Below are 22811 nucleotides of genomic sequence, written 5' to 3' on the forward strand. Positions count from 1 at the left end.
AAAGAAAGAGAGAGAGAGAGAGAGAGGGAGAGGGGAGGAAATGTCGAGTGGTTGCCGCCGCGAAGCCTTGTATGGGCGTCGGCAGAATCCCCAAAACACCGGTTATCAGGTTGATTGGTATTGTTGTCGGAAATTGCTTGGATTGCTTGTTTGTTTACTAGGTAGGTGGGTAGAACAGCGGGGACTCATTTGATTAATAGATTGGGGGATTGGAATCCCCCAAAATCATCAAACGGGGACCAGCTCGACGTCAACCGCGACGGCGCCTGGCAAATCCTTCGCGTTGAACGGCAATGGCTCGTACCACCAAACCTCCCACGCATCATCCCCGGAGTCGGGTTCCCGAGGAGGGACAGCGACCCAGCGCCGGTCCCCGAAATTCTCGTTCGTGTAGCGCAGCAACAGCCTCCGCGCCGCTGCGTCTCTCGCGACCTCCCAAGAGTCGTGGCAGATTGCACTACCAATCCCGAAGGGGGTCACCCTAGAGGAGGCTCTGAGCTGATGCTCTCCCTTGCCGCTCGGGCCTTGGAGGATCAGAGACTCCCCTGAGGCCAAGGGACCATCGATGATGAAGGTCGATTGACCTTGGGCTTGGCCCCTTTTCACCACGACCGACTGCTCGGGAGTGCCGGCCGAGGACGGTCTGAGGAGCAGATTCTGGCCGCTGCCGAGGAAAAGGGTTGCGTTGTTGAGGTCGCTTTCGCCGCTATAGTCTGGCCGGTTATCCTTTGCCCCGGAACATTCGAGAGCGAGGTCATGAGAAACTGACCTGACGATTCGCAGGAGATACCGCTCCTCTGGCTCGATGCCTTCTGTTGCGGGTGCTTCCATTGTAACAGGTTGGTGCCCCGAGATGGTATTTCGCGAGTACCTGGAAGACTACGGTATGCGTTGTCTTAGTCGGTGACGTGCTTTGGTATAAAGCTGGATGCAGGTGGAGGACCACCGCACAGATATATGTTGTGACCATGACTCGAGCTGCGGGACCTCTGTGGATCGGAATCATCCTTTCGCTACTACCATATGACCTTGGCGTTTGGGACGGACCGCGCCGTTAGCGGGTTCATGGTTTCTGGCCATGCGGATGTCATCACTAGGTGTACCTAGACCTGTGCCGGGATGTGTAAGATGCATGGTTTGCCGCAGGAGATCTCTCAATCGAGCCTCGATTCCCCATTTTCAACGCCACCAGCAAACGAAGATATTGCCAACTCTGTTACCCACTGTGGTTTGAACAACGCAGGACGGACAACAGCACCACCGCTCATACAGACTGCGGTGTGGAGCGATTCTCAAGATCAAGGATTTTGCACGCGTGGAGCCAAAAAAGTCACGTCCTCTCGCAGAAGCCACGGCCTCGAAATGATGGTCCCCCTCCTCCCCGACACGACCAAACAAAAGGTTCCGCCCCGACTCAGCTCCTCGCAACCGGCTTCAGGTAGACGTTCAGCGGCCCCCTCTCCCACAAGATGAAGATCTTCTGCCTCTCCATCCACTGCTGGCTGTCGTCCGCGAGCACCAGGTCGAACTTCCAAAGCAGCCTCGCAAGTATGGTTTTCATTTCGGCGTACGCCAGGCTTGGGTCACGGCCAGGTCAGCTCCTCCGTTTCGGAATTTCATCGTGCGAGACGAAGACGGTCAAGAAAAGAAAAGAAAAGAACAATAGCTAAAGCGAGGCGAGGATCGAGACTCACTTTCTCCCAAGACACTTCCGCGGCCCGACCTGGAAGGGCTGGAGCGCTTCGCGCCGGTCCGAGGCGTACTCCGGGTCGCCCAGAAACCGCTCCGGATGGAAGAGGAAGGGGTTTTTGAAGTTCCTCTCGTTGTGGTACATGGCCCAGTGGTAGATGACCACTGTCGTCTACGGTGCCGCCGTCAGCAAATGACCTACCACCGCCCCCCTCGCAATCTCTTTCTTTTACGACATCGACCCAAAACCAATGGAAAACCTACCTTCTCGGGAATAAACTCCCCAAGCACCGTCGCCCCGCCCTCTGGCGTCGTCCTCGGCAGCCCTATCGGCGCGGGCGGATACATCCGTAGCGCCTCGTTGAGGCACGCCAGCATGTACGGTAGCCCGGTGACGGACGTGAGGTTGATGTCGTCCTCGCTCCTGAACGCCGTCCGCACCTCGCGCACCAGCGCCGCCATCTTTTCGGGGTTCTTGAGTAGCAGATACGTCACGCCCGACAAAAGCGTCGCCGTCGTCTCGGACCCAGCAACGATGAGAATGCTTGCGTTGGCCTCGAGCTCCTCAAGCGAGAGGTTCTGGTTCCCAATTAGTCCTCGTACTTTGGAACAAAACCACCCCCGAAAGGGATGGGAAAAAAGGTACGAAACCGACAAAGTCGGCCGGCACTTCACCGAGAGAAAAGACTCACCCACTCGCTCTTCTTCCTCAGCAACCCCTCCATCAGATCGGGCCTAGGCCCCTCCCTCTCCCCCAGTTCGATCCGCCTCAAAAGTTTCCTCATCGTCAGCTCCCGGTGCTGTATCCTCTTCTCCTGTATCGCCGGCGTTGAGAGCACCGCTGTCAGCAGCCTCCGCAGAACCGAGAAATAGTTCGCCAATTGCAGCGCCACGCCCGCCCGCACCGCCAGGAAGATGGTTTGCACCCAGGGGTGCAGCTTCCCGGTCTCGAGGCACCCAAACGACTCCCCAAACGCGAGGTCACCGATGATGTCGAACGTGCAGTGATTGTACCACAGCCCAAGGTCGACCGGCCTCTCCTCCTGATGTTTCTCCTCTGCCGCCGCGGCGACATCGTGACCCCCGATGGTCTCCGACAGCCGGTCAATGAAGAAGTTGACGTACTTCATAATGACGGGCTCCTGCTCCCTCAAACCCTGCTCGCTGAAGCCATGGCTTAGCTGCCTTCGCAGCATCGCGTGTACCGGTGCAGGTGCCGTGATAATGTCCTGCGGGTGATCCGAGATTGGCCGGTAAAACCGCTCCGCCTTCCCGAACTCGAGTTCCGCAGCTCCGGCCTCGTTAGCACCGCCGCCGCCGCCGCCGGTCTTGTGGCCCATGATCTCCTTCCACGCCGACGGGTCCGCAAATGCGAGCTCGTCCGGGGCAATGCGTACCACATCGCCGTACCGCCTGTGCAGGTCGCGGACGTCAAATGCCATGGTCCCGCGCCATACATAGTAGCAGTACGTCACGCGGGTGGCGCGCATAAGGAGTGGACCGGGGAAGCGGCGGAGGGGGTGGAGGAAGAGATTGTAGAAGACGCAGGAGGCGATATAGATGGCCGTCTACGAGAGTCGCGAAGGGCGCACTGTCAGCCGTCGTCTCTTGTAAATCGACATTTGGGTTTTCCGTTTGCCTTTATCTGGGACTTACAAGACCAAAGCCGAGGCAGAAGAACTGGCGCAGCGTGTCCATCATCATCATTTTGTCGAAAATGGCACCTTGAGTCATGTACAGGTAAGTGCCGAACTACCGAGTGCTCAACTTGCTCAGCCAAGCTAGGTTTCGCAAACAAAACGATGCAACTCTTCGTGGTGGGATTCCTCGGAAGACAACATGCCCAACACTCTCGGTCTGCATCGCTGAGAAGACAAACCGCTCTGGACTCGTTGTCTTAAGTAAACCTCGCGACGACATAAAACTGAATTCGAAAAAGGAGAAGAGGCTTTTTCGTTTGTCTGGCGTTTGAAAACTCAATAACTGCAGATGCGTCTCTGTTGAGCGATGAGGGGACGAAGCCAAATATTCAAGTGCCGGCATCAAAGCTAAAAAGCACCGGCCCGGAACCTGACGAAGCTTCCGTGACTGACTCGGCGAGAAGGGGGTTGCCTATCAACTTTGAACCTGCCAATTCAGCCTTTTGAACAATAGCATTGAGACCTAGAAAATTGAAGTCTTCCCACCCATGCGTTTCAAAGGGCGGGCTAGGAAAAGCCGAGCTATCTATCATCTTGACGATCCGGGATCCCATTGCTATCGGCAAGAGTCCTCTCTCCGCAATGCGACGAGCAAGTCGGCTTCAACACCGAGCGAAAACGAACACGATCTGTTTCAGATTCTCGGTTTCTAGGCTGTTCAGTAGCTAAGAAGTTGCTACCGCGAGTTGCATCCGTTTCCCTGACCTTCTTCTGAGTTGGGACATAAGATCGGTCTGTGGACATGCTGTACATTAATCACAGCTACAATCTACTTGATCTCACGCCTCGAAGTCGCCCCACGTCGTGACTAAACGATGCATTAAGACCGCCGTCGTGAAATGATATTTGTTCACAATCCTTGCTCTCCAGAAAAGATGCTGTGAAACAAGCCTATATCTGGATTCCGAAATGATACATGCGCGTTGACACAAAAGTAGTCACTATACCGACGGAGAAAGAAGACAGACTTGTACAAACTTCAGTCTTGATCCTCTTGCTTGATCTTGACAGAAGGGATACCGCCGCGCACAGGTGGTGCTGCCGGGAGAGGACGTTGAAGAATGGTGCAGTTGGCGCCGGTGGCGAAACTGTTGCCACTCATTTTGCTTCGAGCCAGTTTCCGCTTCTGCTTTTTGGATGGTTTGCTCTGGGTCGCTGGGCGGGTTTTGATACCCAACCGCTCCATCTTCCTTTTGGCGACGCTGCCACCAGGATTTCGGCAAATGGTCTGGGATCCGGGGCAAAGACTGCAACTTCTTCCACCTTCGTAGATAGTGCCTGGGTCGTGAAGCAATTTGTTGGATTCCGCGCTTGCATCAGCCGACGTGATAGGATAACAGTACGTTTGCCAATCTGGATAGGAGGCGGTGTTCGCCTGACGTCTCGACAGTGTGAGAGCGAATTCTTTGGTGTGAGGAAGGCTCATTCGAGGACAATTATACTTAACCCAAACAATAACCCAACAAATATTGGACCTGATGGGGGCCTTGTTCTGTCGCCACATGACCAAGCATTCGAAGTCCAATGCTTTTTTCTCTGACTTGGTGCGCTGCGTTCGTGAGACACATTGATCGTAGATGTGGTCGTTTTGATTGCAGAGCGGACAGGCGGCAATGAACCCATGGGCATCAACGGGACCGATGCAATCTCGAACTTGGTGCGCTACTCTGTGACAATTACCGCAGATGCGAGGTGGGTTGACGAGAGACTGGGCGTCGTCGAAAGTCGTGGCGGGACCAAGATCTTGAACTAGCGAAAGAAGACCTAGGTTTCGTAGGTCGGCCTCTCGTACGGCAGCAGCGGTCTGCTTCTTTGCATCCATGATTTTCTGCCAAGCCTCCTCCCGATCGTTAATGGCTTTTTTGAGATTGACAGTACCGTTGAGCGTGTTTTGTTGGCCCAATCTCCCACGTTTCTTTTCCTCCCAAATAGTCGAGTTTCCGTTGCTCTTTGGGGCCTGTCCTTCTTTGACTAATGTGACAGCTTTAGTGGGTGAGGTTTGTGAAGGGCCTTGTGAGGCTGGGGGAAACGCCATCGAAGCCCACGTGGTCAGCGCTCGGTGGAGGCCACCGCCGTACGCAAAGTGAGACTCATGAAGAGTCATGCCGTGGACGTACGAGACGGCCACGTTGGAAGGCTTCGGACGGGTGAGCAAGCGGGACAAATCTGAAACGGTGACGAGGTTGCCGGCAACTGTTCCAATCGAGCAAGATGCCCCAGGTTGGTTGCCTACAACGCAGACGACATCATCGTAGACCGTCTTGATTTTGGTATCGCCCCGATGGTAGCCATCAAAGTCAAGACCGAAACCTTTGATGAGGCTACCAAAGTGGCGCGTGCTACTGCACTGAAACGGGGGGAAGTACACAGAGTCGATGAGGTAAATATTGCCCATGACGAAGTCGATGGAGAGGCTCGAAGATGGATGGCTGGCGTCTTGAGGCTGGCGTCCGTAGACGACAAAAACGTTGGCAGCGGCATTGGTGATCGAGAGCTTGCCTTCGTGGGCGTATATGTCGCCTTGGGCGGGGACAGGCAGGCTGCGGCCTTCTGCCATTGCTCTGCAGATGGGTGGAAATGACCGAGATTGGAGCTGGAAGCGGGCCTAGGAGTGCGCGCATCAGAGATCTGAACGGGAGACGGCGACTGTAGTTGGACGTTTATGATGTGATGTCGACGGTTGGTGTTCGATTGGTGGGTCAGTTGCGTCTGTTGATTGGCGATGTCAACCAGCGGACTGGATGAGGGAGGACTGGAGGGATGTGATAGATGGACGGACCAGTTCAAGAGGTGATTTTGAACGGCATCCAGTTAGATAGGTGGATACCTGGGTAGAGAGAAGAAGAGAAGGAGCGAAGATGTAAATGGTGCAAGAATGGGAGATGAGCCCAAAGCTCGCTTTCCCATGGGAGGGGAGGGAGGAAGGAAGGAAGGAAAACGGCTTTGGGAAGGAGCGGCCATTCTCTGTCTCCTTCCCAACCATTCACCAAGGCAAGAGCATCACCATTTGTCTTTAGGGAGACCTCCCCACCCACCTGGGCCAACCTTTCATGCGGATCATCAACCGAAATAGCGATACCAAAAGAACAGAGCTCTTGTAACCCAACGAAGGACAAGAACATAAACACAGAAAAGCCCATTATTGCCCCTTGGCCCGTCGCCAGAGGCTAGAATAGAATACAAAAGTGTACGGTGCCGACAGACCTTTTACATACCTACCCAAGCAACACACCGGCGACCTTCACTCTCAAACTGCCAGTCCGTCGATGCAACCAACCCGCTGAATGCTGCCAAAGAATATATGCCAATGATGTTATACACGTTCGTAGATAGTGGCTCCTCTATCCCTTGTATGCAAGATACGCCCAAAACAAGACGACCATCCAGATCACCCTCCACGTTGAGGCGCCAATCTCTCGAACAACCCGTCCGAGGGTCGTCCTCGACCGTTGGGACGCTGCCGTCCACGTCAACCGTGGTTTGGTCGTGCCGTAGAAGTCGTCTTGGAAGATGTCGATTCGAGGCGCGCGGTGGCTCCATCCTTGCTTTTTAGGCTTGCTCTTAGGCGGTGGAATGGGGGCAGAGCCGTTTGACCGGATGGACCCGCTCCTAGTCCGTGACGATGACGATGTGAGGAACCGAGACCCAGACGTCGCTGATGTCGAATGCATGTTGTAAGTGCCGTTATCCTCGGCCTTGTCCTTGATTGTGGGTAGGATGGCGCCTTGCGGCTGCTCTGGCTGTAACGCGAATGGCGTCAGGTTGAGAGCAGGCACGAGGAACGACCTGATGCTGATGGCAACGATGGTGACGAAGGCGAGCCCGGCATACTTGGCGTAGGTAGCGAGCTGATTCGGCAGCAGGCAGAGATGGGTCTGCAACGTCTTCTCCGGGGCCCCGGGCAGTGGTTTGCCGTTACCGTCCACCGGGTTGTACAGACTGACCATGAGGAATCCGGGGGTGGGCACGCCCATGGCCATGCTGATGCTCTTGACGGTGATCTCGCGAACGTTTTCCTTCTCGGGAGAATGGACAATCTCGCAGTAATCGTGGTCGTCGCCCGAGAAGACGTGGACGACATTGCCGACACTCTTGACGAGCCGGACCGAATCATCCTCATTCAAAACGTTCTGATACTGATAGCCAGCCGAGACCGAAATGGCGTTGCGATGATCCGGGACAATGGGGCCCTTTTGCCCCTTGGGCGGCTTGGTCGGCGGCCAGTGCTCTCGTTGCGGTCCGCAAGGCGTCCCGGGATCCCGGTACAAAGGCACGTGGGTAAGGAGAATGGTGGGGAATTCGGGTCCGTCTTCCCCCGGTACGATCGTCGGCACTGCTGCGTCAGCCGTGTCCAAGTCCTCGACCTCGTGCCCATAGGCGACGCCTTCCAGATCGCCCCTCCAGAACCGCAGCTCTTTCTCGACGGCCTTGCGCTTGGTGAACTGCACATCCTTCAAGAAGATGTCGGCGGGCGCGTGGATCGCTTTGAGGTCTACGCCAGCCTGCCGCGAGGCGCTCGCGCTCAGGGAAACAGTGTCGACGGAGACGATGGAGTGGTTGCCGATGACATCAACGCGGTTGACGTCGCCGAAAAAGGTGTTGAAGCGCTCGCGAACGGACCCCTTGACCTGGTCTCCGAAGCCCAGGTCGTGGTTTCCGGGCAGGCTGGCGACCAGCTTGCGCCCCCTCTGCCAGTCGCCCGCCTTGGTGCCGCCGAGATTCCAGTCCTTGAAGAAAATGTCGCCAAAGCGCTCGTACTCCTTGAGCCAGAACTCCTGGCCGTAGTTTTTGTTCCAGTTCTTGACATGATCCTTTTCGTTGTTGGGTCGCCTGCTGACGGCCCAGTCGGGGTCCTTGAAGTCGCTGTGCGCCGTCTTCCACTCTCGTCCGCCGTCAAAGAGGTCGCCAAGAAGGAACAGCGAGTCGGGCTGCAGCTGCGACTGGAGCTGCTGGTACCCCCTTCGCATGTAGTTGTCGGTTATCAAGACTGTCAGGTCAGACAAGGGCCACGGGCGGCCGGGGTAGGATTTCGGGTCGATGATCTGGGGGTCGGCGACGAGGACGAGGTGGTGCGGGCTCGACCCGGCAGGCTAGGAAGCATCAGCGTCTTGTACTGTAGCAGGCATGTGACACGGACTCGACGTACCCAGTTCTCCCAATTGCTCCATTTGCAGTCGGCAACTCGACTCTCAAAGACCCAATGCTCGCCCCAGAGCAGCACGAGGAACCACAGACACACCAGCAGGTGCGTGAAGCTCAGGAGGCGGCGCGCGGTCAAGTTCTGCCTCAGCTGCCAGCCGACTTGCCGCATGATGTTGGCGGCCAGTCGTTTTCCGCGGGTGTGCCAAAAGATCCAGATTGATCTCAGCAATCGCACTACGACAACAATCACGGGTCGGAGGCGGGCGCGGAAGCTGGCGTCATTGTAGTGTTGAAAAGGCAGAGAGGCAGCGGCAGACTTGGACCCCTTGTATGTGTAGCCATTGCCGGTGCTGTGAGGCGGAGCCATGCTGTGCGCTCGCCTGCCATTCCCCTGCAGCGCCGCGCTCCCCTTTTTCCCCCTCGGCTCTCCTGCTGCTCCCCCCCTGGACGGTCCCGGAATGGACTGGCGCCGCAGATCCCGACTAGAGGTGTGAGTGAGGTGGGCGGGCTGGCGTGTCCCAGTGTCTGGTATGTGGGTGCGGGTGGCTCTACGGGAGCTCGCGCGATTGTCGTCGGTAGCTTTGGTCGAAAGAGGAGGGGTATGCTGGTTGAATAATTCAAGGTGGTGGAGATGTTCACTATAAGTCCTACAACCGGGGGAAGAAACGTGTGGAATGCAAGGAAAGGAAACGACGTCGGGGTTTTGGCAAGGGGCAATTCGCCAATTCGATACAAACGTAAAGGGGGGAAAACGTGTCTATTGCCGGGTGGTATATTTCGGCTTTTGGGCGCCTTCGTCGGAGAACTGAGGAACTGCCCAAGTCTCGGTCGGAGCTGGGGGAACTGGGAAACAAGCAGAAAAGAGGAAAACAAAGAAGACGCGTGGCGAGAAAAGAGAGAAATAGAGAGAGGAGAGGTTGCATCGAGGCGCAATTGCAATTCACGAAACCACGATGCGCACGGGGCGGCCCTGTCAGTCGACATCATTGGGGTTTCCGTCACCCGTGCCCAATTATCCTTGTCTAACAGCGCAATCCCCGCTGGGGGACAAAGGGGGGTCGCTAAAGAGAGACCGAAGTACTAGAAATGTCGCCGAAAACGGGTTTCTCCACTTTTGACAATGACAGCTCGGCCGGCAGGCAGGAGGCAGAGGAAGCAGCAGGGAGGGGAAGAAGCTTCACCAAACGCACCAGAGTTAGTAGGTACCAATTGATTTTTTACTCTTTCTCCTTTGGGACATCAACTTTGAGAATTGACATCGACACCAACACTGGTTTTGGTATCTAGTTGTGCTGGAAATTTGACACCAAGATGGGTCAACTCCCTTTTGTTGCTGACTGATTGATGCTCAATGGGGAAGGGCTCCTGGCATAGGACGAGATCGCCTCAATTGGCAATGGCGCGATGGCCACGCCGTGCCCAGCGGCTGACGACGCAGGCGGCTTAGAAATCAGAAATCTAGCAAGTAATATCGAGGGGCAGCACCATGTATTCCGATCTGCCAGGGTTCTGACAGGCATTTCTGGCTGCTCAAGGGTTCAAATAAGGATACCGCATAGCGCAGAGACCTCATAGACAAGACAATCCGTCGAACCAAGGCCAAATCACCAAAGAGTTATGTCCAAAACGGACACAACACAACACAACACGATATCATCATTGCAATCCAGAAACAACCACACGGCCAAAAATGGAACAGTTCGAGTTCCACCCCGCAACATCGGCGACCCGCGCCTGGACGCCCCTCGAGCCCGGCATCGATGAGATGCTCCTCAACGCCGACCCCGCCACCGGCCGCCGCACCCTCCTCCAGCGCTGGCAACCTGGCGCCGCTAACCGCCAGCTCTCCGCCTTCGTCCATGACTACGTCGAAGAGATCTACCTCGCCGACGGCGACCTCGCTGACGTGCGCCTCGGCCGCCGGTGGGAACGCGGCGCCTACGCGTACCGGAAGCCCGGCATGAAGCACGGACCCTTCCGGAGCGAGGCGGGCTGTATGATGTTCATCTTGTGTATTCCCGTGGACGAGGTCGGTAGGGAGGTCAAGGATCAGTGACGGTATTCCGGCGAAGCTAGACTTTCGGAGCCTTGAGCTGCGAGAACGTGATCGCCTTCATGAGGCCGTTAACGCATCGCTTACACAACGTAGTAACGCATATGAACGAAGTCATCACCACCGCGTCCCGTCTGCTCCAACCTCTCCTCTGCCTAAACGCTTGATCCAAACACTGCCCGCCACCCAGTCGGGACAAAAGATCACAAAATAAGCAAACCACAAAAGTCCCCGTTCACAAGCCAACCCAGCTCTGGCTGGCCTTGATCAACCCCGAGACTTCATTCGCCTCTCGCGGTACCTTCCATCCCTCCGAGCAGGTACCATGGCGCTCTTGCATCGAGCCTACACTCGTGACCTTCTAGAATACGACGGCAATTCACCCGGCTACCGAGACGGTCAAATCTACGACGCGGAAGCTTGATGTATCCCCCCTGTGATGAATGGATGGACGGATGCGTGGTCGTCTCTGCCTCTGCTCTGCGCCAAAGGTTCCTGGATACAACACACCCCCTTTGTCACAACCATGGCCACGACGACTTACAACGCACCACACCCACACGCGGCCGTCTGGCATACACCGCCAGTCCGCCAACCGTGAGCCAAAAATCCCCTTCACCTCCTTTCTGCCGTCTCTCTCCCCATTATAGGGTGAACCCCTCCCACGAAGGCCGAGCTGCGTCGCTTCCCAGCCCTGCCTTCACGCGCCGTCGCTCATCTGACTATGCACGCCCTGACAGCATTCTCACCTCTCCTTCAACCCACCCTTCTCCCAAAAGAGACATCTGCACCTTCACGTCTATGGCCACGCCCTTCCTCACGATCCATGACCAGCTCGGTACATTGGTGGAAACGTGCAGCCCCTTGGACCGAGGCAGCAGGGGAGGGAAGGACATTACGGCTGCCTCGTAGTGATGAAGAGGGGTGCCATCGAGCTCTCTTCCACCCCTCACGATGCAAGATAAGCTCGGGCTCGGAGCTCCCGCCCTTCAACCCCCTCTGGGAACATGGAGCATGCCTCCCGAGATTTCGACCCCACCGTCTAACACGGGTACTCCAACGGTGAATGGAAAAGGGAGTCCCCGTATACAGTCAGAGATACTCCCACTAGACGCAGACGCAGAGTGGTAGCTTGACCGGCCGATTTCTCGTGACGGAAACGGTGTCCAAGAATGTCAAGACAGAAATAGTACTACCCATATTGGCACGCGACCACCCATCCACATGCTCACGGGCAGTTCTGATGTGGCGGCTTGACCAAAGACGTGATGAAGTACATATCAACATGCGGACGACTCTGCCCCTACCGCCTTCTCTTCACTACACCGACGGATGTCCTGTAGAACAGATGAGCACAAAAAAAAAAACCCCCATGTCACCCTAGTCCCCGTTTCGAGGCTTGCGGCGCCACAGCCTGCTGGCTCGTGATGTCAACCGAATGGAGGTGGGTGGGGGTTAGGGGGGAGATGCCAGCAAAGGAGGATTAAGGCAGCAGCCGGAGCAATAGAATGATTTGTACGCGGGCATGTTGTCATCGCCGCAAACCATGCTTCTTTCTATATACCCGACTGGTAAGTGCGTCGGCATCAGACACACGCCCGACCCAATGAACAAAAGAGAGGAAATGTGACGTGGTATAACATGCAACCTAAGAAGGCGAACTAGAAGACCCAGTTGAATGACTCCTTTACTTCAAACTGGACCGAGTGTCTACAACAAATTAGTCAGATGTGACCCCAAATTCCAGAATTGGCACAAGGGGAACTCACTTGATGTCGGCGGATGATGCGCCGATGAGGACCCTGAATGTGCCCTCCTCCGCCACCCACCCCGGCACCGACGTGTCGTAGTATCCTACGGCGTACTTGTCGAGGTAGATGTGGAGGTGCTTCGTCTCGCCGGCCTCGAGGAACACCTTCTCGAACGCGACGAGCTCCTTCTCGGGGCGCGGCAGCCTTGACTTGTCGTCCCGCACGTAGATCTGCACGACCTCGGCGCCGGCCACGGCCCCGACGTTGCTGACGGCGAAGACGACCTCAACAGTGCCCCGCGACGTGAGCGTCTTCGTGCTGATAGAAGGCCGTCCATACTCGAACGTCGTGTAGGAGAGGCCGTGCCCGAAGGGGAACAGCGGCTCGATCTTGGCCCTCTCGTAGTGCCGGTAGCCGATGTACAGGCCCTCGCCGTAGTTGACCTTAAGGTTCTCCCCGGGCCAGTTGTTATAGGCTGGCGTATCCTGGATACGCTTGGGAAAGGTCGACTAGTAGGGCCGTCAGCAACAAACTATCTCAAGAAGCATAGCTAGAAAGGGGGGGTGGGATTCGTAACACACCGGGAGCTTCCCGCTGGGGTTTTTGAACCCGAACAAGACATCGGCGAGCGCGTTTCCGGCCTCCTGTCCTTGGTACCACCCCTGGATGATGGCCGGCACCTGGTCAACCCACGGCATTGTGACCGGGGTGCCTGATTGATTGACGACGACGGTGCGGGGGTTGGCCTTCACGACCGCCTCAATGAGGCGATCCTGGCTTCCGTCGGACGGTAGGTCCATCGTCTGTCTGTCGTACCCCTCGGACTCCCACTCAGCGTCGAGACCGACGATAACGACGGCCACGTCGGCCGCCTTGGCGGCCTCGACGGCCTCCTGGAGAAAGTCCACCTGGTCCTCCTCCTTGAACCCAATCCTGCAGCCTCCGTACTTGTGCGTGATGCCGAACTGCTTCTGTTTGGCCAGCGGCCTCAGCTCGTTAGTCATCTCGACCTTGAGCTCCACCGGCTTGCCAGCTTCCATGTCGACTTCGACCAGGTAGTCGACGGAGCCGTCAAACATGGCCTCGCCCTCCTCGGTCCAGTCCCAGAGGTTCAGCGCCAGCTTGCCTTCGACGTACAGCTTGCCGGGACCGACGCTCATAAAGCTGACGGTGTGCTTGCCGGTAGTCTTAGGCGTGAGGTACGTCGTGGCGATCGCCGACCACTCCGGCCCGATCTCGCTGAGGGGAGCAGAGTCCCAGAGGAACAGGTCCGTGTTCGTCCGTCTCTGCACGACGACCACCTCGCCCTCGAACTTGTCCCCGGAATACCAGTCGATGTTGACACCCGGCTTGCCCGACTTCTCCGTGCAGTAAGGAGAGGCGACCGGGAGCCACTTGTAGATGTGGCATCCTTGTGCAAACGTCACCTCCTGCTCGGCCACGGCGCGGATGCTCTCGAGAGGGATCGTCCGGTAGTAAGGGTTCAGACTGGCGCTGCCGCCACCGCCGGCGATGGCGCGGTTGGCGTTGGGACCGATGACTGCGACCTTGGTCGTCTTCGGGTTCAGGGGGAGGACGGCGCCCTCGTTCTTGAGGAGCGTCAAGCCCTCAGCCCCGGCTGTGCGGATCAGTTCTCTGGTTGATGCGCGGTTGTCCTCCCTCTCCGGCTGCTCCGCCGACATGTCATCGCCCTTCAAGCGCTCGACCAGCGTGAGGACGTTCTCGGCTGCGCGGTCGATCTCCTCTTGGCGGATCTCGCCCTCTTCCAAGGCCTTGACCACCTTGTCGAAACGCCATTTCGGAGAGTAAGGGAACTCAACGTCGCATCCGGCAATGATAGATTCGGCTGTGGAGTTGGTGCCACCCCAGTCAGAAACAACGGTTCTGCGCAAAAGGTTAGTCCACAACGTTCGACACCTGCCTGTCTAAGACTCGGCTCACCCGTCATATCCCCATTCACCTCGAAGAATGTCCCTTAACGTCAAATTGTGCATGTCTGCGTGTACACCATTGACGAGGTTGTAGGACGACATCAGAGCCCAGGGGTTTGCTTCGCGGACGGCGATCTCAAACGGCCGCAAGTAGATCTCGCGCAGCGGGCGCTCTTGGATGAGCGAGTCTATTGTCAGTCTGTGTGTCTCTTGCTCGTTGCCAACAAAGTCTATACACTGTTAGATCAACTCGACAATTTGCTGGAGTCTTTGGAAGAATCAGAATACGAACGCTTAATGGTTGCCGCAACACCCTTTTCCTGCAACCCGCGAATGTACTGAGCGGCCAGCTTTCCCGTCAGAAGGGGATCTTCGGAGAAAGACTCGAAATTGCGCCCTCCCAGTGGATGACGGTGCATACAGACAGTCGGCGCAAGGAGGATGTTGGCAGATCTTGCCTTGGCCTCATCGGCCAGATGCTGGCCAACTTCGTACAACAGCTCCTTGTTCCACGTCGCGGCGAGAGAGACACCACAGGGGAAAAGAGCGGCCTACCCGAGTTAGCATACCAATCATCAAGGTAGCGGTTATGTGACAAACCTTGGTACCGCCAACGAAGATGCCCCCGCGCGCACCGTTGGGGCCATCTGATGTCTTGACAGCAGGGATGGACTTGGAAGGGATGGACTTGGTCCTCCAGAAGTCTGCAGCAGTGAGTAGGGAGACCTATATCCTAGTTAGCATCGGAGCCTGACGTCGCTGTTACATCCGAGTTGATCACACCTTCTCCTCCAGCGACAGCTGATCCAGCTTCTTCCTCGCCGCAACTCTGGTGTCTTTCATGAGCTGCCGGGCTTTCTGCTGGGGGCTATAAGGCGGTGAAAACACGGTATTGGGCGTCGAGTTGGTCATCTCGGTGTCTGGGGGAGAAGCCGGCGGTTCAACCTCGCGGTCTTCGCGGTTGGTAAGAGGCAGATCCATCGTTGAATAAGTGTCGAGGTTCTTATCTCTCTGGTTACTGGCTACAACGGTTTTGTGGACGTGAAGGGGTCTCTGACAATGTCTGATGAGGCTGGCAAGAAGGCAGTTGGCGACGACGGGCTGCACGAGCTGAGTGATGGCAAGCGTTGATAGCGAAAGTGCTGTCAAGGGAATCGAACGGCAGCAAAAAGAAAAGAGAGGCTGAGAGGCTCGCATGGGATGCCCTCGGAAGTCGGTCCCTCACGACGTCGCCAAGCTGGGAGGGTTGTCTGATCTTGGGCTGACGGAATAGGGCATAGACAAGACCTCGAGGACGGCGTGGAAGCGTGTAAGACTTATATGAGAAACGATGAGTGGCTCAGGCTGTTGTGCATGGAAGTGCTCACATGTGCCCGATATTTACCCGCAGTAAATGAAGTCGATCACTGCATGTGAAGGTAATATGGGACAATCCTAAACAAAGGAACAGGAAGAAGAAAAAGAGAAAGTGATACACTGGGGTCTGGAGGGGGTGGGTAGGCAGGTAGGCAAGGAGCCATACAGTGATTGACTTGGCACTGAACAGAGATCCCATAGAGAATGGACGACGGACTCTATGAGGACTAGTACGGTATGCCTCAGCAGAAGATGACTTCTCACCCGGGATGGCTACCAAACGGAGGCTTCATTGAGGAAGGAGGGGTCGGCTGTTTGGAGGCAATTCTCCGTCTAGCAAAGATGGGAAACGGAACGAACGGTCGAGATGCTGCATGGCAATATCAGCAGCCAGGGGTGGGGAGGTGTCCCATCACCGTGACCAATGCACCGCAGACATGGGCATTGGCGTCAAGTCGGAGCAGCCAGCCAGTGAAGTGGGGGGTGCATCGAGTCGAGCCGAGTCGAGTCACTCGACTTTCTTTCCCTTTCCCTGCCATGCCCTAACGTCAATGTCATGGACGATATCCGTCCATGCTCTCTCTCTCTGTTGGGGACGGGAGACGCTCTCGTTCTTAGGCGACATAGCCACCGTCGGTAGGAGCGGACCGTTCGAGCGGTGGAAGCCAAGCATGGTTGATAGGGAATCAGTTGGGGTCATTGGGGACAATGCAAGGGCTTAGCGGACAAGCCAACTGCGTTCAACCCGGCGTGAGTGGGGGGAGAGTTGGGGTTTGCGCCTTTTCTGGTTTCCGTTCAGGGGGGCGTGAGATTATTATCAGGTTGCCTTTGCGTTGACGTGGGTAGAGAGGGAGATGCAGTTTCTGTGCCTCTTCTTGGCTAACCGACTGCCATGTACGATGTACGGTATGCAGCAGCGCCGGGGGGGTTGAGCCGAGTGAAGCCTGACGCTGTCTTTCGAGAAGAGAGGGTGACGGCGTTCCTTGGGCTTCCAGACAGTGCCGTTTCAGGTCCATACGTACGGATGTTCGGTACATGTTGGCCAAAGCTTCCCCTTTGCCTAGCTGCATGTGCCCTGTCGGAAGCTTTCGCCGCGTGGTCAAGGAAGGGAGTCCAGGGACGTCGGGCAGGCTGGCCTTGGTTGCACTCGTCCAAGAAGCCAAAAGGGCGACCAGCTGTCTCTCGTTTGACGACCTTTCCCACCAGATCTTGACTCAGTGATGCTTAGTTAGTGACGGAGGGGCGACGGTCGGTCGGTGCATTGATCAGCAGGCAGAAGACCCGGTTCGCGCTGGTGATGCGTTCGTTAGGAACCGCACTCCGACGGCCCTGCTTCGCTGGATTGTGCTCCAAGTGCCGAGTCCTTGGGAAGCTCGGCTTCGCCGTACGCACACCGGATCCCGGGAGTGGTCTTCCAGACCAATGGTTGCGAAACGCAAGGCAGGCTTCGTCTTCCCGATCTTGACAGTAATCGGCATCCCGGGTTGTTGACTGGCGAGAGATATAAAGGACTGCAGCCGCGCCGCCTCGTGAAAAGGGACGCTCGCCTCGCTGTTGGCGATGTAAAACAGCACCCAGTAGGATAAGACGGGCGGCAAGCTAATACATGACCGACCGTGACCTGCTGTTGCCTGACTGACGGGAAGATTCCCAAATCCACGGCGGGTGTCATGGATTCAGGTTAAACCCCGGTGATTACACTAGGGAGGATGCGGATTCCCCCCTCTAGAGCCAGAATTGCGGCACGGCGGCCCGACTTGTCCGCAACGACATGGTCGGATTGGCTGGCCAGGAAGATGATGCCAGGGGCATCGCTTGAGGAGGAGGAGAAGGAGGAGGTGGGGTCCGGCTTCCGGGTCCCAGAGCGACGGCTTCTGGGCCCTGGTCTTCCCTGTTTACATACTTACCTACGCTGTCTAGTTAGGTACCTACCCCACTGTGGTTGCGTGCATACCTGCGCCTACGTAGGTAGGCATCGATACACGCTACACTATCCTGAACCCATCATGTCTTGCCTGTTCGTTGGTGAGGGCTGGGCTGGTGATGGCATACGGATACGGATGCATAGCACAGAGTTCCCAAGCCTCCCCTTCCACCAATTATGCTGCTGCTGATATCTACATGCAGTGTATCGATCGATGTGGTGTCGATGCCAGCGTAGACGCCATCGCCAGTCAGTTGGCCACACCTTTTCACGACAAGCGTTAAGGTCGCAGTGCCACGTTTCGCGCCATGGGCGATCAGCAGAGGACCTACACGTGTAGATAACACGACCAGTAGTATTCCGTAGTCTTACCGTGAACCGGGTGACTAAACAGAGAGAGGTATGTGTATATCTTGACTGGACGAAAGGCAACCTTGCGCAGGAGCCGTAGTTGTGACTTAATCAATTGTGTCGACGAGAGGCCTGCGCCAATAGTCAATGTAGTGCCTTAGGAACTGAAAGATCATCCTAGAAGAAACAGGCGGACGCCACGATGCCCTCACCATGGACGCCATTTGCCGGCCCGATATTGGTCAAGGAGCCATCTCAGGAACGAACGCATTCGGTGACGGGCTTTTTCGGGCAATTTCTGTGTGCTGTGCATGGCCGAGTTGCATCCGCGGCCGGCGGCGTTGCCGTGTGGCCTATCGTCATCTCAGCGCTTGGGGTATGCGCGCTGAAAGCCGTCGATCGACTTCGGCCGAGGGGGGGCCGGGTACAACGCGTTCAGGACAAGGCGGGAATGCGCACAAAATACTGGTTCAATGGCCCATCTTAAAGTTCATCAACATCATCAACAACACCTGTCGTTCGTCTCATGTGCTGTAGGTGAATGCGACACCGGACGGAACGACGGCCTGTGTAAGTCAATGTTCCATTTCCACCGGAGCTTCGCTTGCCAGTTCCGTGCAAGGGGCGTCGGAGCCGAATGTTGTGTTGCATTCAGTATGTAGGTCTTGCGTATTGCTGGAAATTCTTTTGTCGCTTGGTGGACACTGACGGCTGTTGAGCCTGCTTGAAGGAGCAACAGGAAGAAGACATGTCGTCAAGGCTGATGATGGTCGTCTCGATGCATCTATAGGAGATACTGTCTTTTACCTCCACGACAAGCAATCTCGCATCTCATCCAAGCCTGGCCTCTGTTGGTCCTCTTACTGCTAAGCTTTCAATCATTCCGGTTAGCCATGCTTACAAGAAAACTTCTTCCGTTCGACAAGAGACTTGACAGTTGGAGCCGGTCCTGTGCCCCAGGAACAACGTGTAAGTGCGGGGATATCGACCAACATCCAACCCCTTTCCATATCAGCAACATTCGGCCCTAACCGCTTCTCGACGCCAAAGCCCTCCATGCGCGCCATTCCGCCTTCTAGTTCCGGACAAAGAAAGCCCTGTCCTCGATGCGGCTACCGGGAGTTGACCACAGCTGACATTACGTCCGAGTCAACCCCTCCGGCAGTCTGCTCCCGTTCCCTCCGGGATACCCCTGTTCTCAACGTTGACCAACACGCGCCCTCTTCAGCTCGGATGCCACCGATATCTATCTGGTCCCTGTCACGCTTCAACGGCAACTATTCTCTCTGACTCCTCTCGGCCACTCGCCGGCCAACTCCGCGTGCCGCTCCCGACTGCCGTCTATCCGGCGCCAAATCCGAGCCTTTCCTTAATCTGTATTGTAGTCACACCTCACATCGTCGACCGTCGCGTAACCTTGTCAACTCGGCTGTTCAATCGTTTAGAGATGTCAAGAGCACACTCTAATCGGCGATAATTGTCCGATCATCTGCAGGACGCAAGTTTCGTAGACCCATGCTACCGCGCTTCGGGCCCTTGACACCACCACACCACATCCGCCGCATGCCCAAGAGAGAGGACCAAACACATCCAACCCAGAGACACTTGCGCCATTCCCGGAATTTCCTACACTCGTTCAGTATTCGACCTGCCGGTTGTCCGCCCTTGGTCTTCCAGCACCGAGGCGGCCCGGTTTGATCTACGCCAGCCGCGGACACACTTCATCCACCCGAGGCATCGCCGCACTCTCTCTTACACCACGACGAGCCCACGCACACACGATATGTCGTTGCAGGAGCCTCAGCCACCAGAAGACGCCATTCGAGCGACGACGTCGCACGGGGCGATGCAGCGTCATGAAAAGGGAGAGGTCGACCCAACCAGCCAGCAGCAGCCGCGTCAAAACCAGAGCGTTCCCGAAGCGGCCAAGGACAGGACAACCCAGACCTCGGCCGCGGCATTATCGGCCCAGGGCCCGATCGTGTCCGGCAAGCTGTGGGCGATACAACGGTTTTGGGCCGAACATGTCAGCGTCGTCGTCGACTTTGAGACCTGCCGCGATCATCTGGGTACGTACGTGACTTGCGCATCAAATTCGTTTCCCTCATTTTGTTTACTCGTGAAGTTTCACGTGAAATGGAAAGGTATCCCCCCTTCCCTTGGCGGCCAGGGCCGCCTGGAACACATCTCCGCACACTCTCCGCATGTCCCTCATCATATCCCGGGTTCACGGAAGAGGGGGGTGCGTGTGTTACTTCGGGGAGTGGCTGCACGACAGGGCCCCTCAACAAGCATCCGGAATATGTATCCGGCGACTCCTGGTTGGCATCCGTCGCGGTTGAGCGTCTCTTTTAGAACGAACCTCCTCTAATCCCTGATTCTTGGGACGGAGCGTTCGTCTGTCACCTCCGTTCCGCACACAGGACCATCTGCGTGTTTACATCCGGCATCACATCAAGAGCTGGAGCCCTGCAGGTGCTCTTCTTTCGGTGACGGTGGGAGCGTAGCAATCGTCTCCAGATTGCTCTCTACCGCTTGCTTTTCCATCCAAAGTCAAGTCGCACCTCTGTCGAGGCACCCGCTCTAATTCTTTCCTGGTTTCCTATGTAAAGCAGAGGTTCTTTCAGGAATCGTTACATCAAATACCATCGGAAGACTCTCTCGTAGCTCTGACGCTCCCGAAGACCCGAAGGGCTTTTTCGCTTGCCTACTGCTCCCCAGCCGTCGAATCCCGAGCCCTTAGCTAACGGGTGTCGGTCGCTCCGCTCCGTCCCTCTACAGCCCTTGAGCGGACTTTTCTAGGTTACCTTCGCACGGGAGTCGTGACGGCCATCCTGGGGACTGTGGTGGCTCAACTCCTCGCCCTGCAACCGCCGGATTCGGGGTTCGGGTACACGATGGTCGGCAAGCCTCTCGCCACCGTGTGCTACTGTTTTTCCATGTGCATCACGCTGCTGGGTGCTTGCCGCGTCTGGAGGATCCAACATGCCATGTTTCTTGGGAAGACGTTGTCCGGAGGGTTTGAGATCATGACGATCGCAGTGGGCTTCCTAGCGGTATGTTTTGCTGGTTTGCATACGCGGTTGCAATTTGTTCCCCGGCTGACAACTAGATCTAAGCTCAGCGTCGTCTTCTTCGGCTTCCTTATTGCGCTCGACGTCGTCAAAGAATCTTCAGGGTGATTGAGTTCTCAACCTTCCGGCTCTCTACGATGGCTCTGCATGGCTCCAGAGATCTAACCAGTCGGCCGTTCGGGTCTCGCAACGTTGAATCTATATGTCATCCTAGCGAAAGTGGTTTTTTATTAAAGTAAATAGATAAAATACACAAATTTTTCACAATTCGTTGAATGTGTCCGTTCTTGCCATCTAGCATGTGCAATATCGCCGTGTTGCATGGTGAAAAACTCATCAAGCTACAAGTATGCAGAGATCTTTCAGGCATGGGATGCAGACACTCGGCGTTCGTTATGGATCCGATGGAAGCGGTGACAGATCCGGCGCACCAGGTAAAAGATGGGAAGACAGTTTGTATGCCTAGGTTGTCTTGGAAGACGTCCTCCCGGAGTGTGCTGCAGTTTTTGAAAAGATCAAGAGGTCAACGTGATACCCTGGCATCACTCCGAGGACGGCGATACTTTCGGCTGTGACGCAGAACAACAAAGTCATGAGCGCGGGGGGTATCGCAGGCGTCTTCCGGAGCCGAGTCGGACGAGACGGGCTAGAGTGGGAACCACCCGGTCGGTACCCCGCGGAGCCACCGCGGCTCCGCGCTCCAGGCAGAAGCTCACGTGCCATTTTTGGTCAACTTTGCCTCCTCGAGAAACTGAACGGGCTTTCTTCCTAGTTCATCCGGAATTCGAAAGCCAATAATCCGCCACTCGTCGGAACGCGCATCTAACACTCTCGGAGGCCTTCGCATCCAGCCAGATCATCCCAAACTTACATCCCTCGGCTCCACACCCCCCGTGCCGTCTCTCGAGAAGGTACCGAACCAAGTAGATACTCAAAAAAAGAAACCTTGGACATCGTAGAGGCCAACATCGGGTTTCCAGTCTCGCGCTGCTTCCAAAATCTCGATTGCACCCTCCATGGCTTCACGACTATCGATTGCGGTCCACGCCCGCTCAGAAGACGAGGAGCATCTAGGCAACAACACGCCCCCGCTCGGTGAAAACGCGGATCCCACACCGAGAGCACAGAGTTCGAGTAGGCGCAAGCCTCGCCGACGTACGTCCAAACCCTCTCCCTCCCTCAACAGATTCGCGCCATCCGGTGTCCTGCCTTTCCGTTCGCCCGCCCGCCCGACCAGCTGACCATCTCCTCCGTAGGCCCCGTCGATATCGAGCGCCAGTGCGGCGTTCCGATGGGAGGCGAGGGGCGTCTATGTGGCGCGGCGTTGATGTGCAGGCGGCACTCGATGAGCGCGAAGCGGTCGGTGGCCGGAAGGTCCGCGCCGTTCGACCTGCTGTTGCTTGCCGCTACTTCTGCGGAGGAGAGAAGAGAAGAGTAGAGTTCGAGGTATGCGATCCACGTTCTTCACGTGCTCGGTGCAGGACAAGCCTTCGACGCCACATGCGTTGACGTGAGACGATTCTTCCATTTTTGCGTTTCCGTGATGGCTCAGGGCTGTTGTTTATGGTGGTCGTCGTGTGCTTGGCCTTTCTGGTGTGTTTTACTCTTTGCTTCCATCACCGACTGGCTCTTGTCTCCCGTGTAAGCCGGTTCGTGGCCTGGGATGGACGAAGGGTAACAGCCCTACGCTTGTCAAATAGGACAGCATCCCATCCTCTCTTCATGCGTGTTGTCACTTATGCGGGAAGTAAGACAGATGCAAGCACGATTCCGGCGTGAAAGCCATGACCTCCATGTCGATGTGACAAACAGCTGGGACCCTGTACCCTTAACCTTTATG

General features: G+C 56.3%; 9 protein-coding genes across 9 annotated transcripts; 3 read left to right on the forward strand and 6 right to left on the reverse strand.

Annotated features, from left to right (window-relative positions):
* Positions 1-228: 228 nt before the first annotated feature.
* Positions 229-831, reverse strand: CH63R_05900 (uncharacterized protein; the record flags this gene model as incomplete). Its single annotated transcript, XM_018300875.1, has 1 exon — positions 229-831. The coding sequence occupies one exon, from the start codon at positions 829-831 to the stop codon at positions 229-231; it is 603 nt and encodes a 200-aa protein (XP_018158725.1).
* A 583-nt stretch (positions 832-1414) lies between these two features.
* Positions 1415-3423, reverse strand: CH63R_05901 (Cytochrome P450; the record flags this gene model as incomplete). Its single annotated transcript, XM_018300876.1, has 5 exons — positions 1415-1577; positions 1695-1861; positions 1954-2268; positions 2382-3257; positions 3346-3423. The coding sequence occupies 5 exons, from the start codon at positions 3421-3423 to the stop codon at positions 1415-1417; spliced, it is 1599 nt and encodes a 532-aa protein (XP_018158726.1).
* A 1951-nt stretch (positions 3424-5374) lies between these two features.
* CH63R_05902 (uncharacterized protein) lies at positions 5375-5946 on the reverse strand (the record flags this gene model as incomplete). Its single annotated transcript, XM_018300877.1, has 2 exons — positions 5375-5399; positions 5435-5946. 2 exons carry the CDS (start codon positions 5944-5946, stop codon positions 5375-5377), a joined length of 537 nt encoding a protein of 178 aa, XP_018158727.1.
* A 784-nt stretch (positions 5947-6730) lies between these two features.
* Positions 6731-8898, reverse strand: CH63R_05903 (Calcineurin-like phosphoesterase; the record flags this gene model as incomplete). The annotated part of the gene is made up of 2 exons (XM_018300878.1): positions 6731-8479; positions 8536-8898. The coding sequence occupies 2 exons, from the start codon at positions 8896-8898 to the stop codon at positions 6731-6733; spliced, it is 2112 nt and encodes a 703-aa protein (XP_018158728.1).
* Positions 8899-10221: 1323 nt separating this feature from the next.
* On the forward strand, positions 10222-10587 carry CH63R_05904 (Cupin 2 domain-containing protein; the record flags this gene model as incomplete). The annotated part of the gene is made up of 1 exon (XM_018300879.1): positions 10222-10587. One exon carries the CDS (start codon positions 10222-10224, stop codon positions 10585-10587), a length of 366 nt encoding a protein of 121 aa, XP_018158729.1.
* Positions 10588-12245: 1658 nt separating this feature from the next.
* On the reverse strand, positions 12246-15463 carry CH63R_05905 (Beta-glucosidase; the record flags this gene model as incomplete). Its single annotated transcript, XM_018300880.1, has 7 exons — positions 12246-12294; positions 12354-12844; positions 12917-14219; positions 14277-14496; positions 14559-14817; positions 14867-14992; positions 15050-15463. The coding sequence occupies 7 exons, from the start codon at positions 15461-15463 to the stop codon at positions 12246-12248; spliced, it is 2862 nt and encodes a 953-aa protein (XP_018158730.1).
* Positions 15464-19680: 4217 nt separating this feature from the next.
* CH63R_05906 (uncharacterized protein) lies at positions 19681-20239 on the forward strand (the record flags this gene model as incomplete). The annotated part of the gene is made up of 2 exons (XM_018300881.1): positions 19681-19970; positions 20068-20239. 2 exons carry the CDS (start codon positions 19681-19683, stop codon positions 20237-20239), a joined length of 462 nt encoding a protein of 153 aa, XP_018158731.1.
* A 555-nt stretch (positions 20240-20794) lies between these two features.
* CH63R_05907 (uncharacterized protein) lies at positions 20795-21079 on the forward strand (the record flags this gene model as incomplete). The annotated part of the gene is made up of 2 exons (XM_018300882.1): positions 20795-20953; positions 21017-21079. 2 exons carry the CDS (start codon positions 20795-20797, stop codon positions 21077-21079), a joined length of 222 nt encoding a protein of 73 aa, XP_018158732.1.
* Positions 21080-22280: 1201 nt separating this feature from the next.
* CH63R_05908 (uncharacterized protein) lies at positions 22281-22499 on the reverse strand (the record flags this gene model as incomplete). Its single annotated transcript, XM_018300883.1, has 1 exon — positions 22281-22499. One exon carries the CDS (start codon positions 22497-22499, stop codon positions 22281-22283), a length of 219 nt encoding a protein of 72 aa, XP_018158733.1.
* Between the last annotated feature and the right edge of the window lie 312 nt (positions 22500-22811).

This window comes from Colletotrichum higginsianum, chromosome 4 (genome assembly GCF_001672515.1).
Source record: "Colletotrichum higginsianum IMI 349063 chromosome 4, whole genome shotgun sequence".
In the NCBI taxonomy this organism is placed as follows: domain Eukaryota; kingdom Fungi; phylum Ascomycota; class Sordariomycetes; order Glomerellales; family Glomerellaceae; genus Colletotrichum; species Colletotrichum higginsianum.